We start from the raw sequence: 25383 nt of genomic DNA, 5'->3' as shown, positions 1-25383 counted from the left end.
ATCGGATTACTAATATAGCCTGATTATGTGATTAAAAGCAGCGAAGTGATGATGCAGTTGAAATCTGTGTGATTTGATTACTTTCAAATCATGATCCCTGAAATGGGAAATGTTGCAATCAAATTTCTAAAAATACTGCTTCTAGAAAGTTCTATATAACAAGAAAATAACAGATTGCAGGCCCTATTTGGATCAGAAATTTTTTCATCAACCGTAGCGGTCAAAAAATCATATGCAACAAATAAAATTCAATATCAAATTCATTTGAACATATTTCTCAGCTTTTCCTATAGAAAATAAAACCAGGAGACCTAAACAGAATGTATGCTACCTAAACATCCAGCTAAATCCATGATCATCATGCATTACTGTCTTAATTGATTAACGCAGCGCTAAACCCTAAAAGATAACAAACATTCAAATTGTCCATGAAAATTTCAGGAAAAATATATAATACAATATTTCCCTTAAAATTCTAAATTATTATTTATAGTTATCATCGGGAAAATAATGCAAGCAAAAGATCACCAAAAATATATCCAAAAAATTTAAATAAATTAGGGAAAAAATGGAGCTTACATGATCCAAAAGATATCTGTAATTTGGCTTCACTTCAACGTCTTGATGTTGTTTGATAGTTGTAATTGGTTTTATAGAAAATATTTTTTTAGAAAATATAATTCATTTTATATAAAATAGTTTTCATATAATCCATTTTACGTAAATCATTTTTTAGAAAATCAATTACAGTATATTAAATAGACACTTAATTTTATTTCGGTCAACCATTATTAAAAAATAATAAAACTATTGATATAATATTTTTTTATTTTTAATAATAATGTGATATTATCTTTTAGAGACATGTTAAAATCACCGTCAATTTTTAAATAATGAGTAATTAAAATAAATTATTTTTTTATTATAATATTAAAATAAAAAAATTATTAAGTGATTAAAATCAAATAAAAATAATAATTAAAATATTAAACATGTAGTTTATTCTTATTTTAATTTATTTTTTCTCAAGAAAATCAGTAAACTCTTTTTCTTTCAAGTAATAAATAAATCAGTATTGTGCGCTTGTTTTTCTTCTCAAATGTCACTCCAAATCTTCTAATTTCTTAGCTGATCTATCTACTTCTTGATTTTTCTTTTTAATTGTAAATCACTTTGTTTCGTCCCAAATCACTCACTTGCTAACGTCCAAAAAAAAAAAAAAAAGAGAAAAATCGCCTAGCTCGGTTTTGCTGTTTCCATGGAGATCTAGGGTTTCCAATTGTTTCCCAGATCAAAATCGAACTTCCTCATTCACATTTTCGATTACTTACTATAAATGAGTTTCTGAGCTCAGATATGTTGGTTTTATCTTTTTAAAGCTCATTACATTTGATCTGCGTGGAGACTTCGTTTAAGCTGCGTTTGGTTATGCGAAGAAAAGAAAATGGAGGCAGTTGCTGTTGGAGACATAGCGTGTTTGGATCCGGAGCTATTGCAGCTCCAGGAGATGTCTCCGTGTGTTCTCAAATCCAATCCCGAATTCACGCAAAAGCTTTTCGAGCAGTGGCTTTCGCTTCCCGATGCTTACAAGCTGGTACTTTTGCTTACCTAGTTTCGAATATTCGCGGTGTTTGATTTGTTTTGTTTTCTTTATATCTTGAATTGAAAATGATTAATCGTTATTTCCTATGCATTTTTCTAGTCAGTTCCTTGCTCGATTATTTGGTGGTAAATTATTTAAAAAAAAAACTTAATTTAAGCGTATGATAATGAAACTATATTTGATGACACGTTATTTTGATTCTTCATGGTTTATCTAGTTCATTGTAGATATTTATGTGAACCATAATTAAAGACTAAATTTAGGTAGTCTTTGGGAAATTGATTTTAGAATCTGGGTTTCAAAGATATTGTAAATTGAGTTATAAAAATACTTGGAAATGTAACATTGATGATTATTTCTCAAATCTATGGATTTGTTAGATGTCTATATAGTAATGACTTTGGAATTACTAATTTATTTTTAGATTTGATAAATCCATATTTTTATAATTTTCATCTATATAGTATATTGACTCTTAATTGTCTATCCACAATATATGCATTTCATTCTTATCATTTACATAGCAAACGAAATCCAAGTCCAAATTTTCAAATTCTAATTTCCAAATGGAGGATTAGGTAAATTTAGTGGATTACATTGATGTGAAAGGAATATTTGAACTCCGATGGTTGATTTTTCATATATCTTTGTTCAGTAATGCTATGTGCAAATTGATTATATGTTGGAGGATTAACAGTTGTAACAATGTTCTAGAATAGTTTTTTGTATATTCTTTAATGAGAGAAAGCCAATAGTTTCTTTTGTATTTATATATGGAATGTTTACCCTGTCTTTGAAGCAAAATATTCAAATTCATGTGATTTATTAAAATGTCCTCTGAGCCTAGGAGAGGAGTTGACTTTTGTTTAATTTTTTACTTTGCAAGGTGACATCATTGGTTAATGATGCTAAGGCATGTAATCCCTTGAATGTTGCTGGTAATGTTTCCTCTGGAAGTACATCAATAAGCAATGCTCTTCCTTCCTTATTTCCTGCTGGCAGTGCTCCTCCCCTTTCACCAAGAAGTGTATCTGGTTCTCCTCGAATAACAAAACAAAGGGCTGGTCCTTCAAACTTAGGTTCTCCACTGAAAGTAGTTTGCGAGCCCGTGAAAGAGTTCATACCTCAGGTTTGGATCTTGTTTATTTGATATTATAATTTTCTTTTCTCGGTTTCTTGGTTGTGTTTTATCTGCTGTATTTTCCTTTCTATTCCGAAATCAGCTATAACTTGTTACATTTGTACTTGAGAACACCTCCAGTTTTACTTCAAAAATGGCCGTCCGCCTCCAAATGATCTAAAAGAACAATGCATGTATCGAATCAGTCAGTTCTTCTATGGACATCCAGATGGGCTGCAGCTGCTTGGTAAGATAAATGCATGTGCTTTAACACATATTTCTGGAAGTCGTCGTATATTCATTTTTTACTTTCTATACATTTCAGAATTCAAACTAGTGACCAAAGAAATCTGCAAACTGCCATCATTTTTCTCCCCATCTCTTTTCAGAAAAATTGATGTTAATAGCACTGGTGTGGTTACAAGGTATAGTTTCTTGTTCATGGAAGTGGAACTGCTATATTTATATCTCAGATGCATCATATTCTTTTAACTAATAAGATATTTATTTGAAAATTATGAGACTTTGGTGCTCTCCTTGTTGAGCCTCGTAAGAGTACTGTGTACTCTAATTTTTTTTTTTTGAAAATTGTGTACTCTATAAAATTGTTATTTTATAATCTGACTCCTAATTGGCATCACTTCTCCTGCAATTGCTTTGCAGCTATGATATCATATTCTTCCTTTTGTACTGTAGCTTTTACTGAATTTTTCTCCAAACTGCTTGCAGAGATGCATTTATTGATTATTGGGTCAATGGCAACATGCTGACCATGGATATAGCAACCCAAGTGTATACAATATTAAAGCAATCTGATCTCAAATATCTCACTCAGGTTTTTATGCATTTTCGAGAGCTTAGACAACAGCATTATTTGTTTATAGTCTAATAGTATATGTTTAAACTTAATTTCTTATGTACTTTCCAATTTGACAGGATGACTTCAAACCTGTCCTCCGTGAACTATTGGCAACTCATCCAGGGTTGGAATTCTTACAGAGTACACCTGAGTTTCAGGAAAGATATGGTTTGTTTTTGATCTGTTTGATACCTTTGGCTGTTGTCTCATTTTAATTTTTGTTTTTGTGTGCTTTTTCACTTTTTCGATATTTACCCCTCCTTTTACAATATCCAAGGTATTTGAACATTGAATGAATTGCTTCCAAACTAACTCCTAGACTAAATGCTGGAACCACTAAGATCTGAACTTGCAAATCTTGTAAATGCATCTATTTTCATGTGAATTTCTACGAATGTAGCACATTTTATCTGATGTTGCTTGTTAACATAACTTTTGTTTCACATGGCCAGCTGAAACTGTAATATACAGAATATATTACTACATAAATAGATCTCAGAATGGTCACCTTACTCTTAGGGAGTTGAAACGTGGAAACTTGATTGATGCGATGCTACATGCTGATGAGGAAGAGGACATTAATAAAGTTTTGAGGTAGGGACTTGGCATGGAATAAGTTTGTATAATTGCTTTTGGATGCATGCTTAATACATTCTGTCTAATACTGATTATTTTCACATTGCAATCTCTCTCTTCTTCTATACTATATACACAGGTACTTTTCATATGAGCACTTTTACGTGATATACTGCAAGTTTTGGGAGCTGGATACAGATCATGATTTCTTGATTGACAAGGAGAACCTTATCAGATATGGTAACCATGCACTTACCTACCGGATTGTTGATAGGATATTTTCTCAGGTTTGTCTGTGTCAGATGCCACTTTTGTTCCTTGGTCCAAACTACATTCTATATGCAGAAGAAGATTTTCATTTAATTGAACTGTCTATTCCACTTTCCTTTTCTATCACTTTTTCTGTGTCATTGATTGATTTAATTTTATTCACAAGTTTGGAACTTTCACTCATGTTATGCTTCCATACCATCTTAGGTTCCAAGAAAGTTTACCAGTATGGTTGAAGGAAAGATGGGGTATGAAGATTTTGTTTACTTTATCCTTGCAGAGGAGGACAAGTCATCCGAGCCTAGCCTTGAGTACTGGTATGTTTGTGCTCTCTCTGTAGAGTCAAGGGTATTATGTTGGATCTTGTTCATGGATTATTTTTTGAAGTTTATCTTCTTATTGATTGAAGTAAATATATACCCTCTACTTATTGTATAAATTCACTTGTTTGAAAAAGCCCCCAAAATATTTGAAATAACATTTTTTTCACTCCTCCCCAAAAATTCTGAAAATATTGTCAGAAGCTACTGCTTGGGAAATTAATCTTGCTCAAAGAAAAATTTAACTGATGTAAACGATTCATCTGCGTTTTTATAAATATTCCATAATTTTCTGCTGCTTCTGTCTGAGGGTGAGAAAAAGTAGTGTGTTTTGAAGGGGTGGAGCTTCTGGATGATCACATTGAGATTGGAGTTCCAACTATTTACAATTTTTGGCTAGTTTTTCCAATGTGGTTTTTTCCTTTTCTAGGTTCAAGTGTATAGATTTGGATGGCAATGGGATTCTAACACGTAACGAAATGCAATTCTTTTATGAGGAGCAGTTGCATCGAATGGAATGCATGGGACAGGAGCCTGTGCTCTTTGAGGACATCTTATGCCAAATAATTGACATGATTAAACCAGAGGTTGACCATTTTATTTACTCTCTTTTTATTTTCTTGTCTATTTAATACAGTGCATATTGGAGTGTGCTCATGGAAAATGGATCAGAATACTAATTTTGTGCTAAGATCTTCTTGTAATTTCAAACTTAGAGATTTCTGTTGGTATAACGGTAGGTTTCTGGAAAACTGAGTTTATTCTCTTCTCATGCTCCTCCGGAAGTAGGTAGTTCATGGCTGCTTCGTAATAAGATCATTTAGTGTGATCTAATGAGCTAACTATACCGTGAACTGCTTTTACCATATGTTGGTTTGGGCTTTTAGGTCCCGAATGTTCATTGAATGCTCCTTCCTATACACTGCAAATGAAGATAGAATGTTTTACATGTTCAGCAGCTATGTCACATTTGCAGGATGAGAGCTATGTCACATTGCGTGATCTGAAAGGTTCTAAACTTTCGGGAAGTGTTTTCAACACCCTTTTTAATCTTAACAAATTCATGGCCTTTGAGACTCGTGATCCTTTCCTCATTCAGAAATTGTAAATCAGCATACTTCTATGCAAGTTTCGGATAACTGCATTGTTTGTATCGGAACAAACAGGAGCGTGAGAACCCTACATTGACAGAGTGGGACCGATTTGCACAGAGAGAATATATTAGACTTTCAATGGAAGATGATGTCGAAGATGCCTCTAATGGAAGTGCAGATGTTTGGGATGAATCGGTTGAGGCTCCCTTCTAAGTTGAATAAGGTAAGCTTGTCCAGTTCACATTGTGTTGTTTTGTTTTGTTCTGGTTTTTACCGAAAAGAAAAAAGAAAAAAGAAAAAAAAAGATGCATAAAAGAATGTAGTTCCCAAATCATGCGTGCTGGCTATCTTGCAAGTGCACCAAATCAAAGAATAAAAGCTAAAATGGCTGCAAAAATTTGTAATCAAGCAACCAAGAAGTTCATGCAAACTCACTTATTTTTCTCATTTTCTGTTACAGGTGCTCAGAGAAGAGCTCAACACACTTCTATGTTGGGCACCAGAAAGAGAATGTTGCCTTGATGGGCGAGGAAGATACATTGGAGGAAAACTTTGGCTTGTCCTTCTGAGACATACGCTTGATGCAGCAGTGAAGGATTTCCAGGCCGTTGCATGCATGGTTAGAAAAAAACATGATGAATCATGAAATTGGAGCCCGCTTTTTCTAAACAAAATTTTCATATGAACGAATCTTGCTGGGAGACTGTAAATCAAAATCCAGGTATAAGAAAGCTCAGAACATTTTAATATCCTTTCGTTTCTTGATTTCTGAGATACGATCCAAGTTCATATTTTCCTCTCTGGGGTCCAGGTTGGTTCATTTAGTAGTAATTTTAGTGGTATGGTTTGTGTAGGATTGTCGTGTTAGTTCTCTAATCATGTAAGAACTAAGAATCTTGGTTTGATTGTCTAGCAATTGATTTTAGTTCCTTATGATTTGGTTTGTTTTATGAATGAATGTTCTGGCGTTTATGAACAAAATTTCTCATGGGATGGGAGGGAAGGTAACCATATTAAAAGGAAAAATTAGTATTCGATTTTTCGGATATGAATACTGAGTTATATTACGGTTTTTACTTCGTAAATATTAGTGTTTCATCCTAACACCAACTCTAGCAGCCTACTTTTTTGGATAATTTTTTTTTGAACATGCTACTTGTATATTATTAAGCGAACGAACCATACAAGCATCGGCATTGGACGGATCTTATTAAAAAACCTCTTTATACCTCAATGAAGGAAAAAGAGTGCCCCGAACCATTACACAATCAGATACAAATACAAACGATTGAAATAATAACAACGGTTGACCTTTAGAAGTACATCTTAAACAACACACACCACCATCATAAGCCAAACGAATACCAGACTCTGACGAGAGCCATTCCCAGGAAAAAGCATTGCAGTCACTTTCACAAACAACCACCTCCTGAGCTATGGGAAGAACGAATAGCCACCTAGACACATGTATGAACCAGGACTTGAGTGCCACATGCCTGCATAAAAACACCCAATAACGAGGGAACCATAACCCAACAAGAGCAAGGAACCAGAACATCAAACCAAAGAACAACTCAAAGCAGGATCAATAAAACAGCCCCGAGAACCACAATGGACGATAACCGGTCTATCTGCGACATTTGGTAGTAAACACTATTTCAGACATCCTTAATTACAACAAATGGAATTAACCGGATTCAACTCCTCCCAACCCTGCCAAAACTCCAATAATAATTCCTCCAGAAAACTTTACTATAAATCATCCAACCAACACCAACTTAAGACAATCGATGGTCTTTCACGCCACTGCTATCCAAATGAACGAGAGTTCTCTACTTAAACCTTCTAGAGCTAAACGATGTGCTTCCATATTTCTTTCTATATACAAATTTGACAACCCATCTATTTTCCTTGAAATATTCAGAAATTTTACGCTCATCATCATAGACAGGCGGGGTGGAAGTAGGATTTGTAATCCAATTAACAACTACACAACAGTCAGATTCAATGAGTAAGCAAGAATTGAACCATGTGGATGCAAAAATCTCTCACAAGCTTTAAGAATGACATTAAGTTCAGTTCCCATTGGTTCGGACAACCCAATAGCTCTAGAGAAACGAATGAGAGTGTTACCATTATGATCACGGAGTAGGCCCCCAATTCCAACAGATCCAAAGCGATCCTTTAGTGCCGCATCCACATTAAACTTCAGCTCACCTGCAGGAGGAGCAATCCACGAGCCAACTGCAGGTCGTCGACTTGTTTTTGCTTTGAAAGACACATTTGCAGGGCGCCTAATGAACTCATTGACATATACGAAGGAATCCGACCACTTACTTTTGCACCAAATGCCAATTCTAGTCAACGAAAGATCAAACAGTTGGCATGCATCCCATAATTTGTTGTTAAAGATGGCTTCATTCCGGGATAGCCAAATGGTCCAAACAATACCCGAGAAAGCTAATCTCCAGAAAGATTTAAGGGACGGTTTGATTGGTAGAGAATCCCACAAAATCAACAATGCATCTAAAGAGCTAAGACATACTAGATTAATATTCCAACAGCAGCACCAAGATTGTCAAACTTTCAACACGACCAAGCATTGGCAGAACAAATGGGAGGACGTTTCTAATTGATCTTTACAAAAGATGCATTGGCACGAGACCAAATTACTCACACCATGTTTTAAGAGTTCATCACATACTGGAATGCGGTTTTGTACCGCTCTCCAAACGAGAAATTCCACTTTAAAGTGAAATAATTAAGATACAAAGTGAAAAATATATTTAGAGAACTAACTTGTCAATTAAATCTTATAATTAATAATAATATGATAAAAAGAAGATATTTCACTTCAAAGTTCCAACTTCAAATAAAGAAATTAAATTCTAAAAAAAATTACTAGATTTTGACTTGATTAACGGTGTTATACTTAAAGAAGAAGAAAAACAGAAATCAATGTTAAACTCTGGAAAGTTATGTTGTACAACGGTCTAATTTAAGGTTAAGAAATAATAGAAAATGTGTGCAATCGGAAATATGATGAAAAAACATAAGATTTTCAGTTGAGCGCAAACAAAAATATTAATTTCTTTTAACATTTTTGTTAAACCAAAAATAGTATGAAAATGTAACATTTCTTGTCATATGATTTCACTCGTCTTTGTTTGTAAGAAAATTGTAGCAAAATCATACTACTTCAATCGTTTAATGTTAAGAGTGCATACAATGTGTATATTTACGGGTTAGAAAAACTCAATTCAACTCAAAAAGTTATTCGTATTTTTATAAATCCGACTCGAAAAAATTTAAATTCGAGTTGAGTTATAAAATAAATTCAAATAACTTGCATATACATTGGGGTATAAAAAATGTGAAAGTTATGACAAGAATATGAAAGAAAGGATTATGAATTGAATTGAAAGTTCTGAAATATGTTCGAATGAAAAGAACCTGAGTTATTTATGATATTTGATGTTGATTTACATGATTTTTGATAAAATCAAGAGATGATGATTTTCAGGTTTTCAAGAGGAAAACGGCTTGACTTGCTCGGTTTGAAAGTTTTTATGTTTTTATTTAAATTACAGTTTTATGTTGTATATTTTACGAATTTTATGTTTTATATCACTTTAGCTATATTACTACCTCACTAAGTTTTACTTAGCTCGTGATGTTTTTCATGTGTAGGTTCGAATATAGAAAAGGACGTGAAGTGAGGAGCTTTCTAAGCATCTTTTGGAAGTCAAACCTACCTACAGAATCAGTAAGACATCCTATTATTGACTTATTAGTGGCATATACATTACATATGATTGTATGCTTTATTAAATTTATTTTAAAAGGGTCTGTAATAGTAAACTACGATTATTTTTAGTTTTGGATAATTTTAGCTATAATCATATTTATGAATGAATAATATTAATGTTATGTTTTAAATGGTTTTTAAATTAAGCAATATTTAGGTAGTGTTATATGGTTATGATCAGCATTGAAATGTCTAATTACTGACTGAAATAGGATTCGTTTTCAATGATTAAACATTATTTTACTATTTTATACGACTAAAGTAAAAGTTTAAAATTGAAATAGTGAAAGTTTAGAAGAAAAAAAGAAACGAGATTTTAAGAATTTATGCTCAATGAATGTTTCTCAAGTTGATATGACATCTTTAACTCGTATAATGAGACATATATGGGCTATGTGTGTTACAAATAGTGGACAAACGCGATTACAATTTAACGAGTAACGATCAATTGTGACAATAGAGGGCCGTTATTTTCGTTATTATTTTGTTACTGTAAAGCTAAAGAAAAAAATCTGATAGTATGTTGCAACAATTAAAATCAGGGTAAACTATTCATATGATCACTTAACTATTGTCATTTTTCATTTTGACCAATGATTTTGAAATTTCATCAATTAAACCACTTAATTATTTAAGTGTGCACTAGTTATCACCCTTGCCCAGGTTTGATTCTAGGCCAATGCACAATTACTTCAACTTATTTTCTCTCTAACAAGGTGGTAACACTTGTCATCACCTTATTTGAGGGAAAATTATTAGATTAAATAAACTAAAATTAAGATAATATCATCCAATCAAGTAGTGACATGTGTTAGCAACTAATTAGATATTACATTTATTTAATTGAATTAAAATCATGACTAAATTGATAGAATATATAAATATTGAAGACAAAATTTGTAATTATATTAATTCTTTTAACAACCACATCATTCCCTCCGTTAAATATTAATAGGAAGTGGCTTGATTGACAAACTTAAATAATTAAATGGTCTAATTGACAAAATTTCAAAATCAGTGGTCAAGATGAAAAGAGATAATAGTTAAGGGATCATACGAATAGTTTACCCTTAAAATTATTATGTTTTACAATAAATTTTACGGATTAAAAAAATCACGACCGCAATACCCACAATGACATAATAAAAATTCATTATGTCCGTAATCATAATAAACACAATAAAAAATACAATCGCATCATTTAAGTCGATGGTCCACACCATCACTCTCAAAAAACAAATACCCTAACAAAACACTAAGGTGACGTTTGGTTCGTTGGAATGTTTTTGAGAGAATTGGAATATGTGAAGGAATTGAAATATGTAGGAATTAGAATCTGAATCTGAAACATGTTTGGTTGGCAGGAAATTGAATTGGAATCTAATTCCATATTCTGTTTGGTTCGCAGACATGTCAGATGAATTTGATTTCAGTAATGTAAAATGACAGAATTGTCCTTCTTGTTTTTTTTTGCTTAATTTTAGTTTGTTTTATAACTTACATGTAGCAATATATTATAAAAAATTAAAAAATATTAAAATTTTATTTTATTGATTGATTGTTCATTTCAATAAATTATAAAAATCATACTAATAAACATCATAAGTTAAAATCATCCCAATTAGGGATGGTCATGGGTCGGGTTTTTGGTCCACCCGACCCGACCCGAGAACAAGGGAACCTCCACCCGAGACCCGACCCGACCCGACCAAAATAAAGTTTCACCCGACCCGAATATATAAATTAGAAACCCGACCCTACCGGAAATAATAAAAAAATTATTTTTATTCAATAAAAACAGTGACTTAATTGAAAAAAAATTATATATAGAGGGGTATTATTATAATTATTCCTAAATATATAAGGTAAAATTATATATTTTTTCAGGTCGGGTCGGGTATTTTTCACCCTAAACCCGACCCGAATATCACACTTAAAAAAACCCGACCCGAATATCACACTTAAAAAACTCGTCCCGACCCGATTTTTTTTTTAAAAATCCGACCCGATCCCAAAATTTTTTGAAAAAAAAAAACCGACCCGACCCCGACCCGAATATCAAACTAACAAAAACCCAACCTAAATAGCAAACTTTAAAAAACCCGACCCGAATACCAAAAGGTTGATGAGGGTAGTATGGTCAAATTTCACATTCTTTCCTCCAAAGAATTTCAATTCCATCATGTTATAGATGTAATTTACTTTTCCTCTTTTTATGGAATTAGATTCCAATTTCTCTTTTGAAAAGTTGAACAAAACATGGAAAAGTGCTAAAATTATATTCCAATTCCTCTAATTCTAAAGATTCCAACGAACCAAACGTCAAGGTTTTGAGGAAAGAGTGGTTTAGTTCCCTTCCGCCCCGAAATTAGGTTGGAGTTTGGAATCTGATGCGATCAAACATTAATAAAGCTAAACATAGCAAAAGAGAGGCAAATCGCTTGCTTCATGTAGTGTTGTGCCTATGGATCAAATTTTAAGATTTTATCTTGAATTAAATTTTTAGGATATAGAAAATAAATAGTGATATTGAAATATAAGTATAGGATTTATTAAATATTATATTTTAAATGTAATTGTATAAATAAAGAATGTTAAAAATTGATTCTCAAAAAAGATTTTGATGAGTATTATGTGTGTTTTGCAATAATTGAAGTTAATTAAATGGTTTGGTTGTTGCATTAAATCACAATGAATACAATTTTAAGTCATCATCATAGTAATTAACGAAATGAAACATAGGTTTAGACCTTTTATTAGTAAAATACGAAAACGTGAAGGTTCATTGTTATTATTGTGGCTTGTGAAAATACTTTATATTTGTTTTATAGAAATAACTAATTTTATTAAAAAAAAACATCTAGAGTTATAATGAATGTTTATAATCATAATTGTAAACTAAACACGTAGTTAGGATATATTCAACCATTGATACAAGAAACTAGTCACTTAAGATCACATAATGATCATACAAAGAAGAAGTTAAAAACATAACAAAAAAAAAAACTCGAACAAAAAACAAATACAAATAGATCTGACTGTATCGGTAAATAAACCACAAAAGGGCACGAAGATACTAAAATACCATCAACAAATGCAAATGAGAACGAGTGACATACGAAAACGATTCACAAACCCAAATTACATATTCAAATTTGTTAATAATCCCTAAAAGCATATAATTAAAAGTTTTTTTGTTGACATCTCCTCTCTATCTTATATTGTGAGTTCAATATTTAATAAGAACAAAAAATTCCCGTTTTTTTTTCTCCTTGATAGGAATTGTTCAACAAAAAAAATTATTTTTAATTATTCAAGCTTACTTATTTACTTTAGAAGAAAACTAAAAACTGAGTTTAATTTTTTTTCATTCTTGTTTTAGCATGTCATAACAAAAAGAAGGTAAATGAAAGGTATAACAATGAATTTGAAGCATAAAAATGAATTTAAATCAATTATAGAAGAATGAATACATGATTTCACGTTAGAAGGATGAACTTATAGAATTTTAAAAAGCAATAAACTTATAAATTTTAGTGAGCGAAAACATATTATCAATATAAAATATAAAAAAATTTAAAAATTTTAGAGAAATGCAATCACCCGCTTCCCCCTTCAATCCATCATTGACCATTTTTCACTCTTCATAGAGAAATGAAGAGCTTTTCTTGATGCTCCAAGGATGATAAAAATAACATAACCTTTCTCAACCCTTGATTGTTTTTTCTCACTCAAATGCTTTTAGATTAATCAAAGAAGTGGAAATGAAGAAATATGAATAGAGGAAGATGTTAAATAGGGAACACATGGGAATTAAAGAATACTTCAACTTTATTTCATCCAAAAAATTACAAATAAATTTACGATAAGAGTTATATATATACAAGAATTGTACACTAACTACTACTAACAAACTTCTATTAATTCAACACTCCCCTCAAATTGATGAGTGAAAAACGTTTGCAACCCCAACTTGGTTGTCAGATACTCATGTTGTAAAGTACCGAGTGCTTTAGTTAGGACATATGCGAGTGCTCCTTTAAAGGTGTATGTTCTACTATGATAAATCCTTCTTGAACCTTTTCCCTGACAAAATGACAGTCAATCTCGATATGTTTCGTCCTCTCATGAAACACAGGATTAGAAGCTATTTGTAGTGCAGTCTTACTGTCGCACAACAATTTAGCAGGTTGACTTTGGTTTACACCAAGCTCATTTAATAGTCCACTCAACCATACCAACTCAGCTGTAGTCATGGCCATACTATTATATTCAGCTTCTGCTGAGGAAAGAGCAACTGTACTATGCTTCTTAGATTTTCAAGAGACCACGGAATTAACCAGCTTTATACAATATCCTGTTACAGATCTTTCGCCCTGGATTTCTAGCCACTTGAAGCATCTAATAAAATTCCCTGCCCTGGATTTCTGGCCGATGCATGAATTGAATCAGATGCTATACTGAATAGGCTATATCTAACGCAATGTGTGTCAAATATATATGCCTTCCCATAAGTCTTTGAAACCTTGTTTTGTCAACCACATCTTCCTCAACATGCTTTAGACACAAAGTGTTAGTTAAAAAAATGTTATTGTTCTGCTTCAAGGGTGTCGAAGCAGACCTTACACCTCCTGCCCCTATGTCTTCTATTAGTTCTAAAGCGTATTTACTCTGATTCAGGATAATTTCTTTTTTCAATCTCAAAATCTCAAACCCAAGAAAATATCTCAACTCACCCAAATCCTTCATCTTAAATTTGGAATGAAGTGTAGCCTTGAGTTCTTCAATCATGTCAGTATGCCTGTAATTAGTAAATTATCTACGTACACAAGAACAAGAACCAACTTGCTTCCAGTCCGTTTTGTGAACATCGAGTAATCATATTTACTCTGTTGAAATCCTGCTGATATAAGAGCTTCAGAAAGCTTCTTGTTCCATTGTCTTGAAGCTTGCCTAAGTCCATACAGTGACTTTTGCAGCCGACATACCATACGCTCCCCCTAGCTGGAAAATCCCTCAGGTAACTGCATGTAGACTTCCTCTACTAAGTCCCCTTGCAAGAAAGCGTTAAACGTCCATATGCCATAAAAGCCAGCCAAATATGGAAGCAATTGCTAAAACCAAACGAACAGTGGTAAACTTGGCAATAGGGGAAAATGTCTCCACATAGTCCATGCCCTTTTATTGATTATAGCCCTTAACTACCAGACGAGCCTTAAACCGCTCGACCTCACCCAAAGTATGATACTTGATTTGATATATTCATTTACACCTTATTGGAACTTTACCAGTGGGCAAAGGCACAATAGCCCAAGTATTATTTAATTCCAGTGCTTGAATCTCCTCCCTCATGGCTTGGACCCATTGTGGTTGTTTACAAGCTTCTTGATAATTGTAGGATCAACAAGATGTGAGGTGGAGGCTTAGAAAAGTTGAGTATGAGGAGGAAGATGTGAATAAGAAATATACTGCAAAATGGGGTAAAGAGCAGAAGGTGAAGTGGATTGATAAGTACATAGATAGTCTTTTAACAAATTCGGGGGTTTTGTAAGACGAATTGACCTTTTAGACAAGACCAAATCAGATAGATCAGAAGAGACTTGAACTGGAATGGTAGGATCAGACGCACTTGTTGAGACATCAAGAACAGGTACGGTTGAGACATCAGAAAATGTACAGTAGTAGAAAAGGGTAAATCAAATGATTCAACAGGAAAATCAACAGGCGGTGAAAAGTTAACAGAAGGACAATCTTGTGACACATTAGATGGTGAAAAAATGGGAGAAGAATTAACATGAAAAGTATACGGCGAGGAATCAAGCACAAAATATTGAGTCAGGAATTGAATGATGTGAAGGGAAAAAGGAGAAGACTTTAAAACTGGAAATTAAAATGAAAAAAAAATGAGTTCATGAAAAATGACATCACGACTTACAAAAAAGTGCTGAGATTCAAGGTTAAACAAGATATATCCTTTTTGAGTCAAAGAAAAACCCATGAAAATGGAAGAAATGTCTTTAGGTGAAAATTTGTCATGGTAATTTAACTTGGTGGCATAGCAAAGCAACCAAAAACTCGTAAATGAGACAGATTAGAGGTTTTGGAATAAAGGAGTTCAAAAGGAGTCTTAAAATGTAAAACAAAGACGAAACGAACGATTTATAATATAACAAGCCGTATTTATACCTTCCTCCTAGAATTTAAGAGGAACTTTTGAGTGAAAACGAAGTGCTCTAGCCACCTCTAGAGTATATTGATGCTTATATTCAACTACTTCATTTTTTGATGAGTTTGAACGTAGCAGCTTTGATGAATAATTTCAAGTAAAGAAAAAAAACTCAGAACACTCAGAGTTGAAAAATTCAGTTCCGTTGTCATTGCGAATAATTTGGACTATGACCGAAAATTGATTTTGAACAAAGGTAATGAATTTTTTAGGAGACGGAATAGCATCACTCTTTAATCGCAATGAGTAAAGTCGTTCACATTTGTTAAGAAATACCTATGACTATTAGGGGTGTTCAAAACCGGGTACACGTATTTTCGGGTACCAAAATGTCAGCTCGTGTCCCGGTCCATTAAATTTGGGTGCTCGTAAGTCAAATACTTGTAAAACTCAAATATCCGTATTTTCGGGTCATGAGTATCCGATTCATAATTTTTTATATTTTTCTTTAAATTATATTATTTTTTAAAAAAATATTAAAAAAATTCTAAAATTTAAAAATCTATAATATATAATCCACAAATAAAGTTAAAAAAAATTTACATAATTAAAAGAAAATTTATTAAAAATTAAAATAAATAAATGGCATAAGTGTAACATTCCAGTTCAAGTACTTGATAAGTACTGGAATTCTGTTGTAAACTGACACACAGGAAGAAAAAGGCACAAGTGTAACTTTTCCCACAATAATTTCAACTCGGTAAAGTAAGTAGAGACGCTCGAATCACCTTGACAAATGGTAGCAATTTCACGATGAAGGGGAAAAAAAATCCTGGAACCATTAACCTTGTCAAAGCATTCTTTCAAATCATTTCATACCAATGCAACATTTGAAGCAAAAACGATGCCGGCCGAAAGCTCCTTACACACAGCATTGAGAATCCAAGACAGAACGATCGCGTTCCATCATTCCCACTGCGGATGCAAAGCAGGATCGTTATTCTCCTTTTGTCATTCACCATCAATGGATGCGAGTTTATTCTTCGCCAAGAGCGCGATTCTCAGTAATCTACTCCAGACGCTATAATTCACCAACTCAAACAGTTGATGAGAGATCAAGGGAATAGGTAGAGTGTTTGATGGATGCAAAAAAGAGGATGATTGAAGTCGATTACAGTAGAATCAACCATGGGTGGCATCGCAACTTTGAAGACGAACAAGAGGAACCCTAACCACAAGCAATTTGGGAAAGTTTGACGAGCAGCTCGTCTTGCAATCAACAACATGCAAAGAGCCCGTGCAAGCTCGATAAACAAAAGGCCCAATCAACAACATGAGAATTAAAGAATAATTCAACTTTATTTCATCCAAAAAGTATACAAATAAACTTACGATACAAGAGTTATATATATATATATATACACACAAGAATTGTACACTAACTGCTGCTAACAAACTAATCAACAAACTCTTAACTAACTTCTATTACTTCAACAGAAGAAGACGATATCATATTATCATTTTGTAAGCTAATGTCCCCTAAATATCACATTTTCTCTCAAACATTGAACCAAAATATGAATAATATATCACATTTTCAACAGAAGAAGACGATATCATATTATCATATATATAACCGTCTTTACAAAAAATCCTAAAGTTGACATGTGACATTAAATAAAAAATATTTTAAATACCTAACTCATGGATATGGAGGGGCATTGTTAAGAATTGTGGGACTGAGGAAAGGTTTGGGGTCCATTTTCGTAATCATGTTCAGTTCCGTGTAGGGGATGGATCTGCCCTCTCATTTGGCATGACGTGTGGCTTGTGATGCCCCCCTGAAGTTTCAATTTCCTAGGATTTTTAGCCTATCTACGAATAAGGGAGGTGAAATCATTGATTTTGGTAGTTTTGGCTCTTCGGGCTGGAGTTGAGATGTTCAAATGAGAAGGAACCTGTGCGACTGGGAACTGGATCAATGAGTGAATTTAATGTCAGTGTTAACTAGAATAAATCCACGTGAGGAAGCTAAAGATAGTGTATCGTGGACTGGAAATGGAGAAGGGATATATACTGTCAAATCCTGTAGGAGCCTGATCACGAGTCTTGATGAGGAAGATCAGCAATGGAGCCAATGTGTTTGGAGAAGGCTTGCTCCACCTAGGGTAGAAACATTTTTGTGGCGTGTTTTTCATCACAGGGTGGCAGTTAGATTAGAATTATCCAAAAGAGGAGTCCCTGGAGTTGGGGATCAACTTTGCCCTTTGTGCACCTTGTCTCCAAAATCAATTTCTCATTTGTTTATCTCTTGCAGAGTAACTTGGGGTTTGTGGAATCACTTTTTTTAGTTCAGGGATGCTTTATTGCCCAACTCTCGCATCTGGTCTTTTATTCCGGGAGTGGTAATCTTGTCTACTTGGAAATTCAGAAACTTATTAGTGTTTGAAAATGGCTCTGCAGATTTCCAATCCTTCCTCTTCATAGTGAGATTCCGTCTGGCTTCTTGGTTCTTGGAAAAGTTCCCTGAGTTTAAGATTCCTATTGATTCACTGATTGGAGATCCAACCATAACAGATTCCTGGTCTCCCTTGAGGAAGTCCCTTAGGCCGTCACATGTATCTTGGATACCCTCACCTAGTTTCTTGAAGGTGAATGTTGATGGCGCAGTTAAATGGGATTGGAACAAGGGTTGTATTAGGGGACTAGTTAGGGATGCTAGTGGTCATACTCTTGGATCGTTTTCGGAATCTGTTGGTGCTGGTCCACCAGCACTGGCTGAATTAAAGGCTGTCAAAGCTGGTATCCTCCTCTGTATTGGGTCCAACTGGGGTGTTAAGGGTCGGCTGATCTTGGAAGGTGATTGTAGGAATATTGTGGAGTGGCTAAAGGACCCTTTGAGGTGCCCTAGTTCCTATGAGTTTATAGTTAAGGAGATTGTAGCTATGATTAGTAGGGAAGAAATAATTGTTAGGGTGATTAGTAGGAACGCTAATAGGGAAGTGGACGAACTTGCAAAAAGAAAAAAGGGATAGGGTAATTCTAGGAATTCTCAGGCTGTCTTTTCTTGCTAGGGTAGGGATTTATTTGGGGTTTGTTGTGATCTTTGTAACTTCGAGATTTTATCCCCTTATCAATAAAATCTGAGGTACTCTTTTCCCCCTTTCGTTTTTGCCGAATTCTTATGAATTTAGCAATTATGAAGGGTTTTTTTAATGAAACCTCCAATTCTTATAAAAAATATATATATTTTATAAAGTTGCAGTGCTTTTGTATGTACAATATGTGAATTTATAATTCTTGCATATTTTGCTGGCCTAAAGATGTCAGTATTCAACCTGTTCTTGGGGAAGGATGAATATGGGAGAACTAATTAACTCTTTCCATCTTTCAGGGAATTGGATGTACGAAGATTACCAAAGCAAGAAATGAAGGGTCTTTTTATGGCAATGCAGAGTCAAGGTCTTACCTTGAAAAGAAGCTTGTATTCTGCTTTGGGTCGCATATTGCAGCCCAACAGCTTCTACCTTTTGGAGAAGAAAATTTTCTTTCTGCATCAGAACTAAAGCAGGCTCAGGAGGTTGATATAATCCTATTCTTACTGTTTCACATGTTCGAGTATAATAACCTTGTTAAGGCTTAGGAGAAAACAATTTTCATTTGAGTTACTTCCATGAAAATTGCAACAGATAGCCACAAGGATGGTGATTCAGTATGGATGGGGTCCTGATGATAGTCCTGCGGTCTACTATAGTACTAATGCGGTACTCTATTTTCCTTATAGATCCAAATATTGAAACAATTGCGCATGGTTCATATTTAAATTCTGGAATAATGTGTTATATTGATATATGCTGCAACTACTCGGAGGTTGTGGATGTACACTTAGACATTGGCTATTTTCCTTTCTGATAACATTTTGTTTTTTGTCCATATAGTTAATTCTTACTGTATGTTGGCCCTTTAAAAACTTAAGCATGCACTTTATTATTATTGTTTTTTTAAGGTAAGTGTGCTCTTTATCATTATTAATGTGATAAGGGATTACTGATGCTGTTGCTTTAGTAATACGTAATTGTTCTTATTGCCCGAATAGATTGTTTATACTGGACTTTCCTTCATTGGTATTAGATTACGGCTTTGAGCATGGGAAACAATCACGAGTTCGAGATGGCTACTAAAGTTGAAAGGGTATGTGATGAGTTTTGGGTATAGATGCATTTTATTGTATGATTCTTAATAATTGAGGTTGATTTAATATATTTTTTGCAATGATTTTTTTTGGGTTGAATCTCTATAAAAAAATGCTTGTAATTTCTGCAGATTTACGATTTAGCATACGAAAGGCAAGGGGTATGCTTAAGAAAAATCATCGAGTTCTTGAAAAGATTGTGGAAGAGTTGCTTGAGTTTGAAATACTGACCGGAAAGGTAAAGCTGTTAGGCTTAATTTGTTTAAATTAAATTATTATACAATTCTTCTGAACTTGTTTTCTCTCTTTTATGGCTTCCGCTTACATTTTTTTATAAACTTATATTAGGAAATTCGAACTTTAAGAGAGTGTTGTTGTAACTGAATTAAGGCTTTGTTGAAACTGTCATAGACTTACAGAGACAAATGCAGGGTTTTGTGCTAGGGGGACGAACTTATAATATTTTATGGGAGGGCAAACTTATAAAATTTTAGGGGTGCGAAAACAGATTGTTAATAGAAAATACAAAGAAAATATCTTAACTATATGGGAATTTGAAATTTTTAGGGGGCGATTGCCCACCTTGTCCATCACTGTCGACCTATGTTGCAATGTTATGGTTGGAAAACATAGAATAGCCAGTTAGCTGATAATAAAAAACTGTGGGAGTAATCAGTTGTCTTCTGCTGTCCCTGTCTTCTATATTGGCTTGCAAAGGTATTGCATTGACAAAATACTGTTAGACTTGCATTGTGAAACCATGTTTAAATATTTAATGCTTGGTGCTTTTTTTACCTCTTTTAGTGGAAGTGTAGAATATCTTAAAGAGTTTGGCCTGCCATTGTGATTGAATTTGTTTAGTCCTTTTTTGCAGGATTTGGAAAGAATATTTAATGAAAATGGGGGTCTCCGAGAGGAGTATTTTTTCTTATCGCACGTTGATTATAACGAGGTATACCGTAAACATTTATTCGTTAAGGATTAATTATAGTCGAACAAAGATTTTAGAATTTGTGATGGAAACTTCTTGCCACGTTCTCATCGGAATCCCTGTTGATGAGAACTATGAAAATCTACACTTTACCTAAAACACCGATTCTTTTTATCCGTTACTATTTTGCAGCCATTGTCTAACAGTTTTCTTGATGAAGGGAGTGCATCAGGAGCTACTACTTTTCTAGATGTTGCGGCATAGGAGAAAAAGAACATCCAGCTCTGGCATTCCTACCTCAAAGGCGAAAAGTGAATGATTTTCATCTTTTGAGCTTAGGAAACAAAGTAGTTGTATAGATGGGTAACGTTCTTCGGATTGGGAAGAGGCGTCATATTTTTTCTTCTCGACTGTTTCTTTTAACTCTACTGGACTTGGTAATAATTCAGGTAATTGTTTCCCCAACATTCTTATCAAAACGAAGCATGTTTGTGGAATATTTTGTGCTCAATGAAGTATAAATATATTTAATTCCGGATCATTTCTAACTTTAGATTTTACTTGCATAGTAGAGGATGAGTATCAAAGGTTCCAACCTTAGATTACTTATATATACATATCATGTAATACATTTACATATAAGTACTAGTTTATGCAATCCTTTAGGACAAGTTGCATCTCTTCTTGGACATGCTTGCATTGGCCTGCCATGGCCGAATCTAGAACTTCTTCCAACCCTATGCTTTTCTTTACTTTTGTTGAGTCCACTCGACTATATCGACCGATTCTCCGAAAGAAGGATCTAATGGCATTCCCCAGATAAAAGCTCTAACAGAACTACACTGAAGCTATAGATGCCCATCTTTTCATCTACCTTGAAAATACCCATAGTCTGTCATAAAACAGGTTTCAGCAAAGCCATTGGTTAATGGTTTCTTGTCAAAGAAGTTACTTTTTATGTACAAAATCACGGATGTTAAACAGACCAATGTTAAACAGACCAGGAACAGTTTATCCATATGATCCGGCTAATATTGAAATGGTTTCATTGTTATGAATCATCATCCTTGCCATACCGAATTATGCGATTATCGGCTTGAGATTTGAATCGAGAACGGGATTTGAATCGAGAAGATGTTGGACTTGATATTTGGGTGAATGGGGCGGGGTGGGGGGGGGGAATCAGTAGCATCTGAGGAGTAAAATACACATGCACAATTAGCTATCTATCTGAAACGGAAATTATCTTTATATGATATATAAGATAAGGATATCAGTTTTGGTTTCCATCAAAAGTAATTCCTCAATTATGAATAACGTTATCAGGATTCTTTGGAGAATAATAACACTTGGCAACTGTCATAATACCTTATGCACTAGGGTCATATTGTCTGATTATCTTTCAAAATTACAAATATCATTATAATCGCATATTTTAGTTTAGGGTAAAGTATACAAATGGTATCGCGTTATTTTGTTGAGCTTCTCGATTATTAAAAATTATAAAATGATCTTTTAATTATAGGGTATTGCTTTGTTGATTTTCTTAATTATTAAAAATTATAAAATATTCACTCGGCTATTTATACATTCTACACTTGTTATTTTTCTGTTAAAAAATTAATGGCAGTTTGAGCTGGACGTTCACTTCCTGACTATGATATAATAAAATTTGATCTTAAAATCTCAAATGACAATCATTTCTCAATCAACAAGTTAACTTTCAGTTTAGTCTGTCATCAATTTTTTTAACAAATTGAAACATATAAATAGTTGAGTGACCATTTTATAACTTTTAATAGTCGATGGACTCAACAAAGCAACAACTTATAATTAGAGATCATTTTATAATTTTTAATAGTCAATGAACTCAACAAAATATCATCCTATAATCAGGGACCATTTGTGTAATTTACCCTTTAATTTATCAAGTTGAACAAAATTACAATTTCTTGTGTATGAGTGGATTGGATCATGAAGTTCTTTCGTGCCATTTAAGGCTATACCCTTGTGTATGATGATATCTATTAAATGTCCCGGTACACCTGGTTGATTGTTCATCAATCGATGCTTATGCTGCGCACAAGATTTCCATCAAGTTATTGGGAGCTTGAGTCTCGGAAATTGTGAGTAATTACTACTCCATTAATCATTAATTTTATGGCTGATAAATGGACTATTTAATCAGATAGATTCGTCTGTTCACATACAATGTCATAAATTGCATTAATCACATCTCAACAGTTAAATTCAAATTCCAAGCCCTACCAAAGGTTCAATGAACCCACATCTTCCAAGCAGTGCAATCAACTACAAATGAGAGTTTCAAGAGGAGATTTGATCCGATACCCAAGTTTTAAAAACTCTATATAAATAGGTGAGGACATTATTCGGTCATTACGAGTCTTTCATTTCAAGAATGGCCTCAGAGAATAAACTTTTGGGAGATACGTTCTTAATGGTGGATGGTGCTGCTTTGGTGACTGAAGTGCTGACAGATTCTGAAAGGACGGAGCGTTGCCTTTCTTCCATTTATCAAAATATGATTAAGCATCAAGACATGGTTGTTGGTTTAGATATAATATGGGTTGGATCTTATGAAGATAATCCGTTGCCAGTAATCTGCACTCGGGTTGTTTGCGTACTAATAACACTTCAAACCGGTGGTCGTTTCTACATTAAACAGTTCTTAGATAAACAGGTACATGATATTTGTTGGTGTTCATATGAAAGAGGATGCTGAAAAGCTGATAGATTTATTCTCACCGCAGTCATTCAGGAACCTGGTGGATCTCGGTGCATTGGCTTTGGATGTGCTTCAACAACCTCGGCTTCGTGCAGTGGGTGTGAGAAGATTGGCATCTGAGGTTCTTTCTTTGCCATTTGAGTCAAGGTCTTTAAGCATGACCCCTGTTGGCTTGATCAACCCTTGGTCCCTTAATAGAGACAAGATTGAAGGTGTAGCAACTGATGCTTATGTTTAGCAACCCTTGGTCCCCCGTTAACTGCATACAGGTTGGAATTCTTTGGTTTCTAATGTTCTTTGGTTCTATGCCAGGTTAAACATGGTTATCAATTGTTTAAACGTAACTTTTAATTTTGACATTAAACTTTCATACTTTTGAAATTCTCGATGCTCGAATCCAATAAGAATACTAGAATCCAAATCCTCAAAGAATAATAACAATTCCTCAATTTTTTTGTGGTATGGATATTCACATTTACTCACGATTATGAAAAAAATTGAATGAAATGAAGATAGCTTAAACTGTGGGTACAGTTACTATTTGGAGCAGTAACACATACTTGTACATATACCACTAACATTTTCGTCTGTTTGGTGTAGCGGCGTTTAGATCCGTCGGTATAAGTAAATTCATCTAAGCTTACAGCAATGCTTTTTGATTGTTTATTGTGAAATTCCAATTATATTCCTGAACATTTAGTGACAACAATGACTACCGGTGAAGGATCTTAATGAAATCTCAATTTTAACTCTGAAAATACAGGTACAGTAATTACCGTCAGTAAATAGTCATTGATGAAAATCCGATTGCATGCTTAAATATATAGTAATAATATGAAAAATGGTTTTCGGTCTTATTATTAATTATATATTTTTATTTAATAGTGTTAATTTATTTTTATTCTGAATTGTTCTTTTTACACTTGGTACAAACCTAATCCTAGAATAATTTCCAACTAAATCAAATGCAAAATGCAACTAAATAAAATACATAATTCAGACATATCAATCTAATCCAAATGCAATACATAATCCAATCGAAGTCTAGATATAGTCTTAGACATTGTCATAGGGAGTAACACATGTATAAAATTAATTATTCTTTTGATGAATTACATATTTAGTTACTTAATTATTTGTTAGATTATATATAACTAGTCTTTCAAGATCATACATAATGTTAGATTTTGGTCACATGTTAAACAAATAACGATGATGTTAACGTTTCACTGTAATGTAATTTCATATCATCATTGACTTTTTTTAAATATCATGCCGTTAGTTTTGTTAATTTTTTAATAGTAGCTGACGAAAATAAAACCAAAAAATTAATATTATATATGATTTAAAAAAAAATAATAATTAAGTGGTCAAAATAAAACCATGCGAACAATTAAATTACTAAATACATAATTTACCTTAATTCTTTTTACACTTCAAACAAAGGTTCCATTGTTCGTCTCAACTTAATTATCTCATGAGAAAGTAAATAATGATTGTCCTAAATAATCCTCTCATCTTTCTTTTTGAACGTGGGACATCCAAGAATAATAATAATCTATTTAACTATTGAGTTTATTCTAAAAATTAAGATACGTTTTCTGTTTATATTTATAAAATCAAATAATCAATTATCAAGAATTTTCATTTTATAAGAATTCTTAATTAAATAAAATTAATCATTAAAAAAATTTCAAT

At 33.4% G+C, this 25383-nt stretch overlaps 1 protein-coding gene and 1 long non-coding RNA gene across 2 annotated transcripts; both read left to right on the top strand.

Moving 5' to 3' along the window:
- Window positions 1-1273: 1273 nt before the first annotated feature.
- Window positions 1274-6770, top strand: LOC120213123 (serine/threonine protein phosphatase 2A regulatory subunit B''beta-like). The gene is made up of 13 exons (XM_039211277.1): window positions 1274-1594; window positions 2490-2732; window positions 2865-2970; window positions 3049-3148; window positions 3453-3558; window positions 3660-3750; window positions 4035-4176; window positions 4298-4445; window positions 4636-4745; window positions 5179-5335; window positions 5725-5843; window positions 5908-6065; window positions 6303-6770. Exons 1-12 carry the CDS (start codon window positions 1445-1447, stop codon window positions 6053-6055), a joined length of 1620 nt encoding a protein of 539 aa, XP_039067208.1. The 5' UTR covers window positions 1274-1444; the 3' UTR covers window positions 6056-6065; window positions 6303-6770.
- A 12426-nt stretch (window positions 6771-19196) lies between these two features.
- Window positions 19197-20924, top strand: LOC120213117. The gene is made up of 5 exons (XR_005524768.1): window positions 19197-19396; window positions 19506-19580; window positions 19948-20007; window positions 20140-20246; window positions 20883-20924. It is a non-coding gene; the product is annotated as an uncharacterized LOC120213117 (long non-coding RNA).
- The last annotated feature ends 4459 nt before the right edge of the window (window positions 20925-25383 follow it).

Source organism: Hibiscus syriacus, unplaced genomic scaffold, assembly GCF_006381635.1.
Source record: "Hibiscus syriacus cultivar Baekdansim isolate YM2019G1 unplaced genomic scaffold, ASM638163v2 tig00000738_pilon, whole genome shotgun sequence".
Taxonomy (NCBI): Eukaryota; Viridiplantae; Streptophyta; class Magnoliopsida; order Malvales; family Malvaceae; genus Hibiscus; species Hibiscus syriacus.
This window is presented reverse-complemented; position numbering and strand designations above follow the sequence as displayed.

What these genes read in the sequence shown, in the direction of transcription:
- LOC120213123 (XM_039211277.1), top strand. Translation starts at nt 1,445, where the DNA reads ATGGAGGCAGTTGCTGTTGGAGACATAGCGTGTTTGGATCCGGAGCTA. An exon ending in ATCTCAAATATCTCACTCAG is followed by an intron (nt 3,559 to 3,659) that starts GTTTTTATGCAT and finishes CCAATTTGACAG; the next exon opens with GATGACTTCAAACCTGTCCT. An exon ending in TGAGTTTCAGGAAAGATATG is followed by an intron (nt 3,751 to 4,034) that starts GTTTGTTTTTGA and finishes TCACATGGCCAG; the next exon opens with CTGAAACTGTAATATACAGA.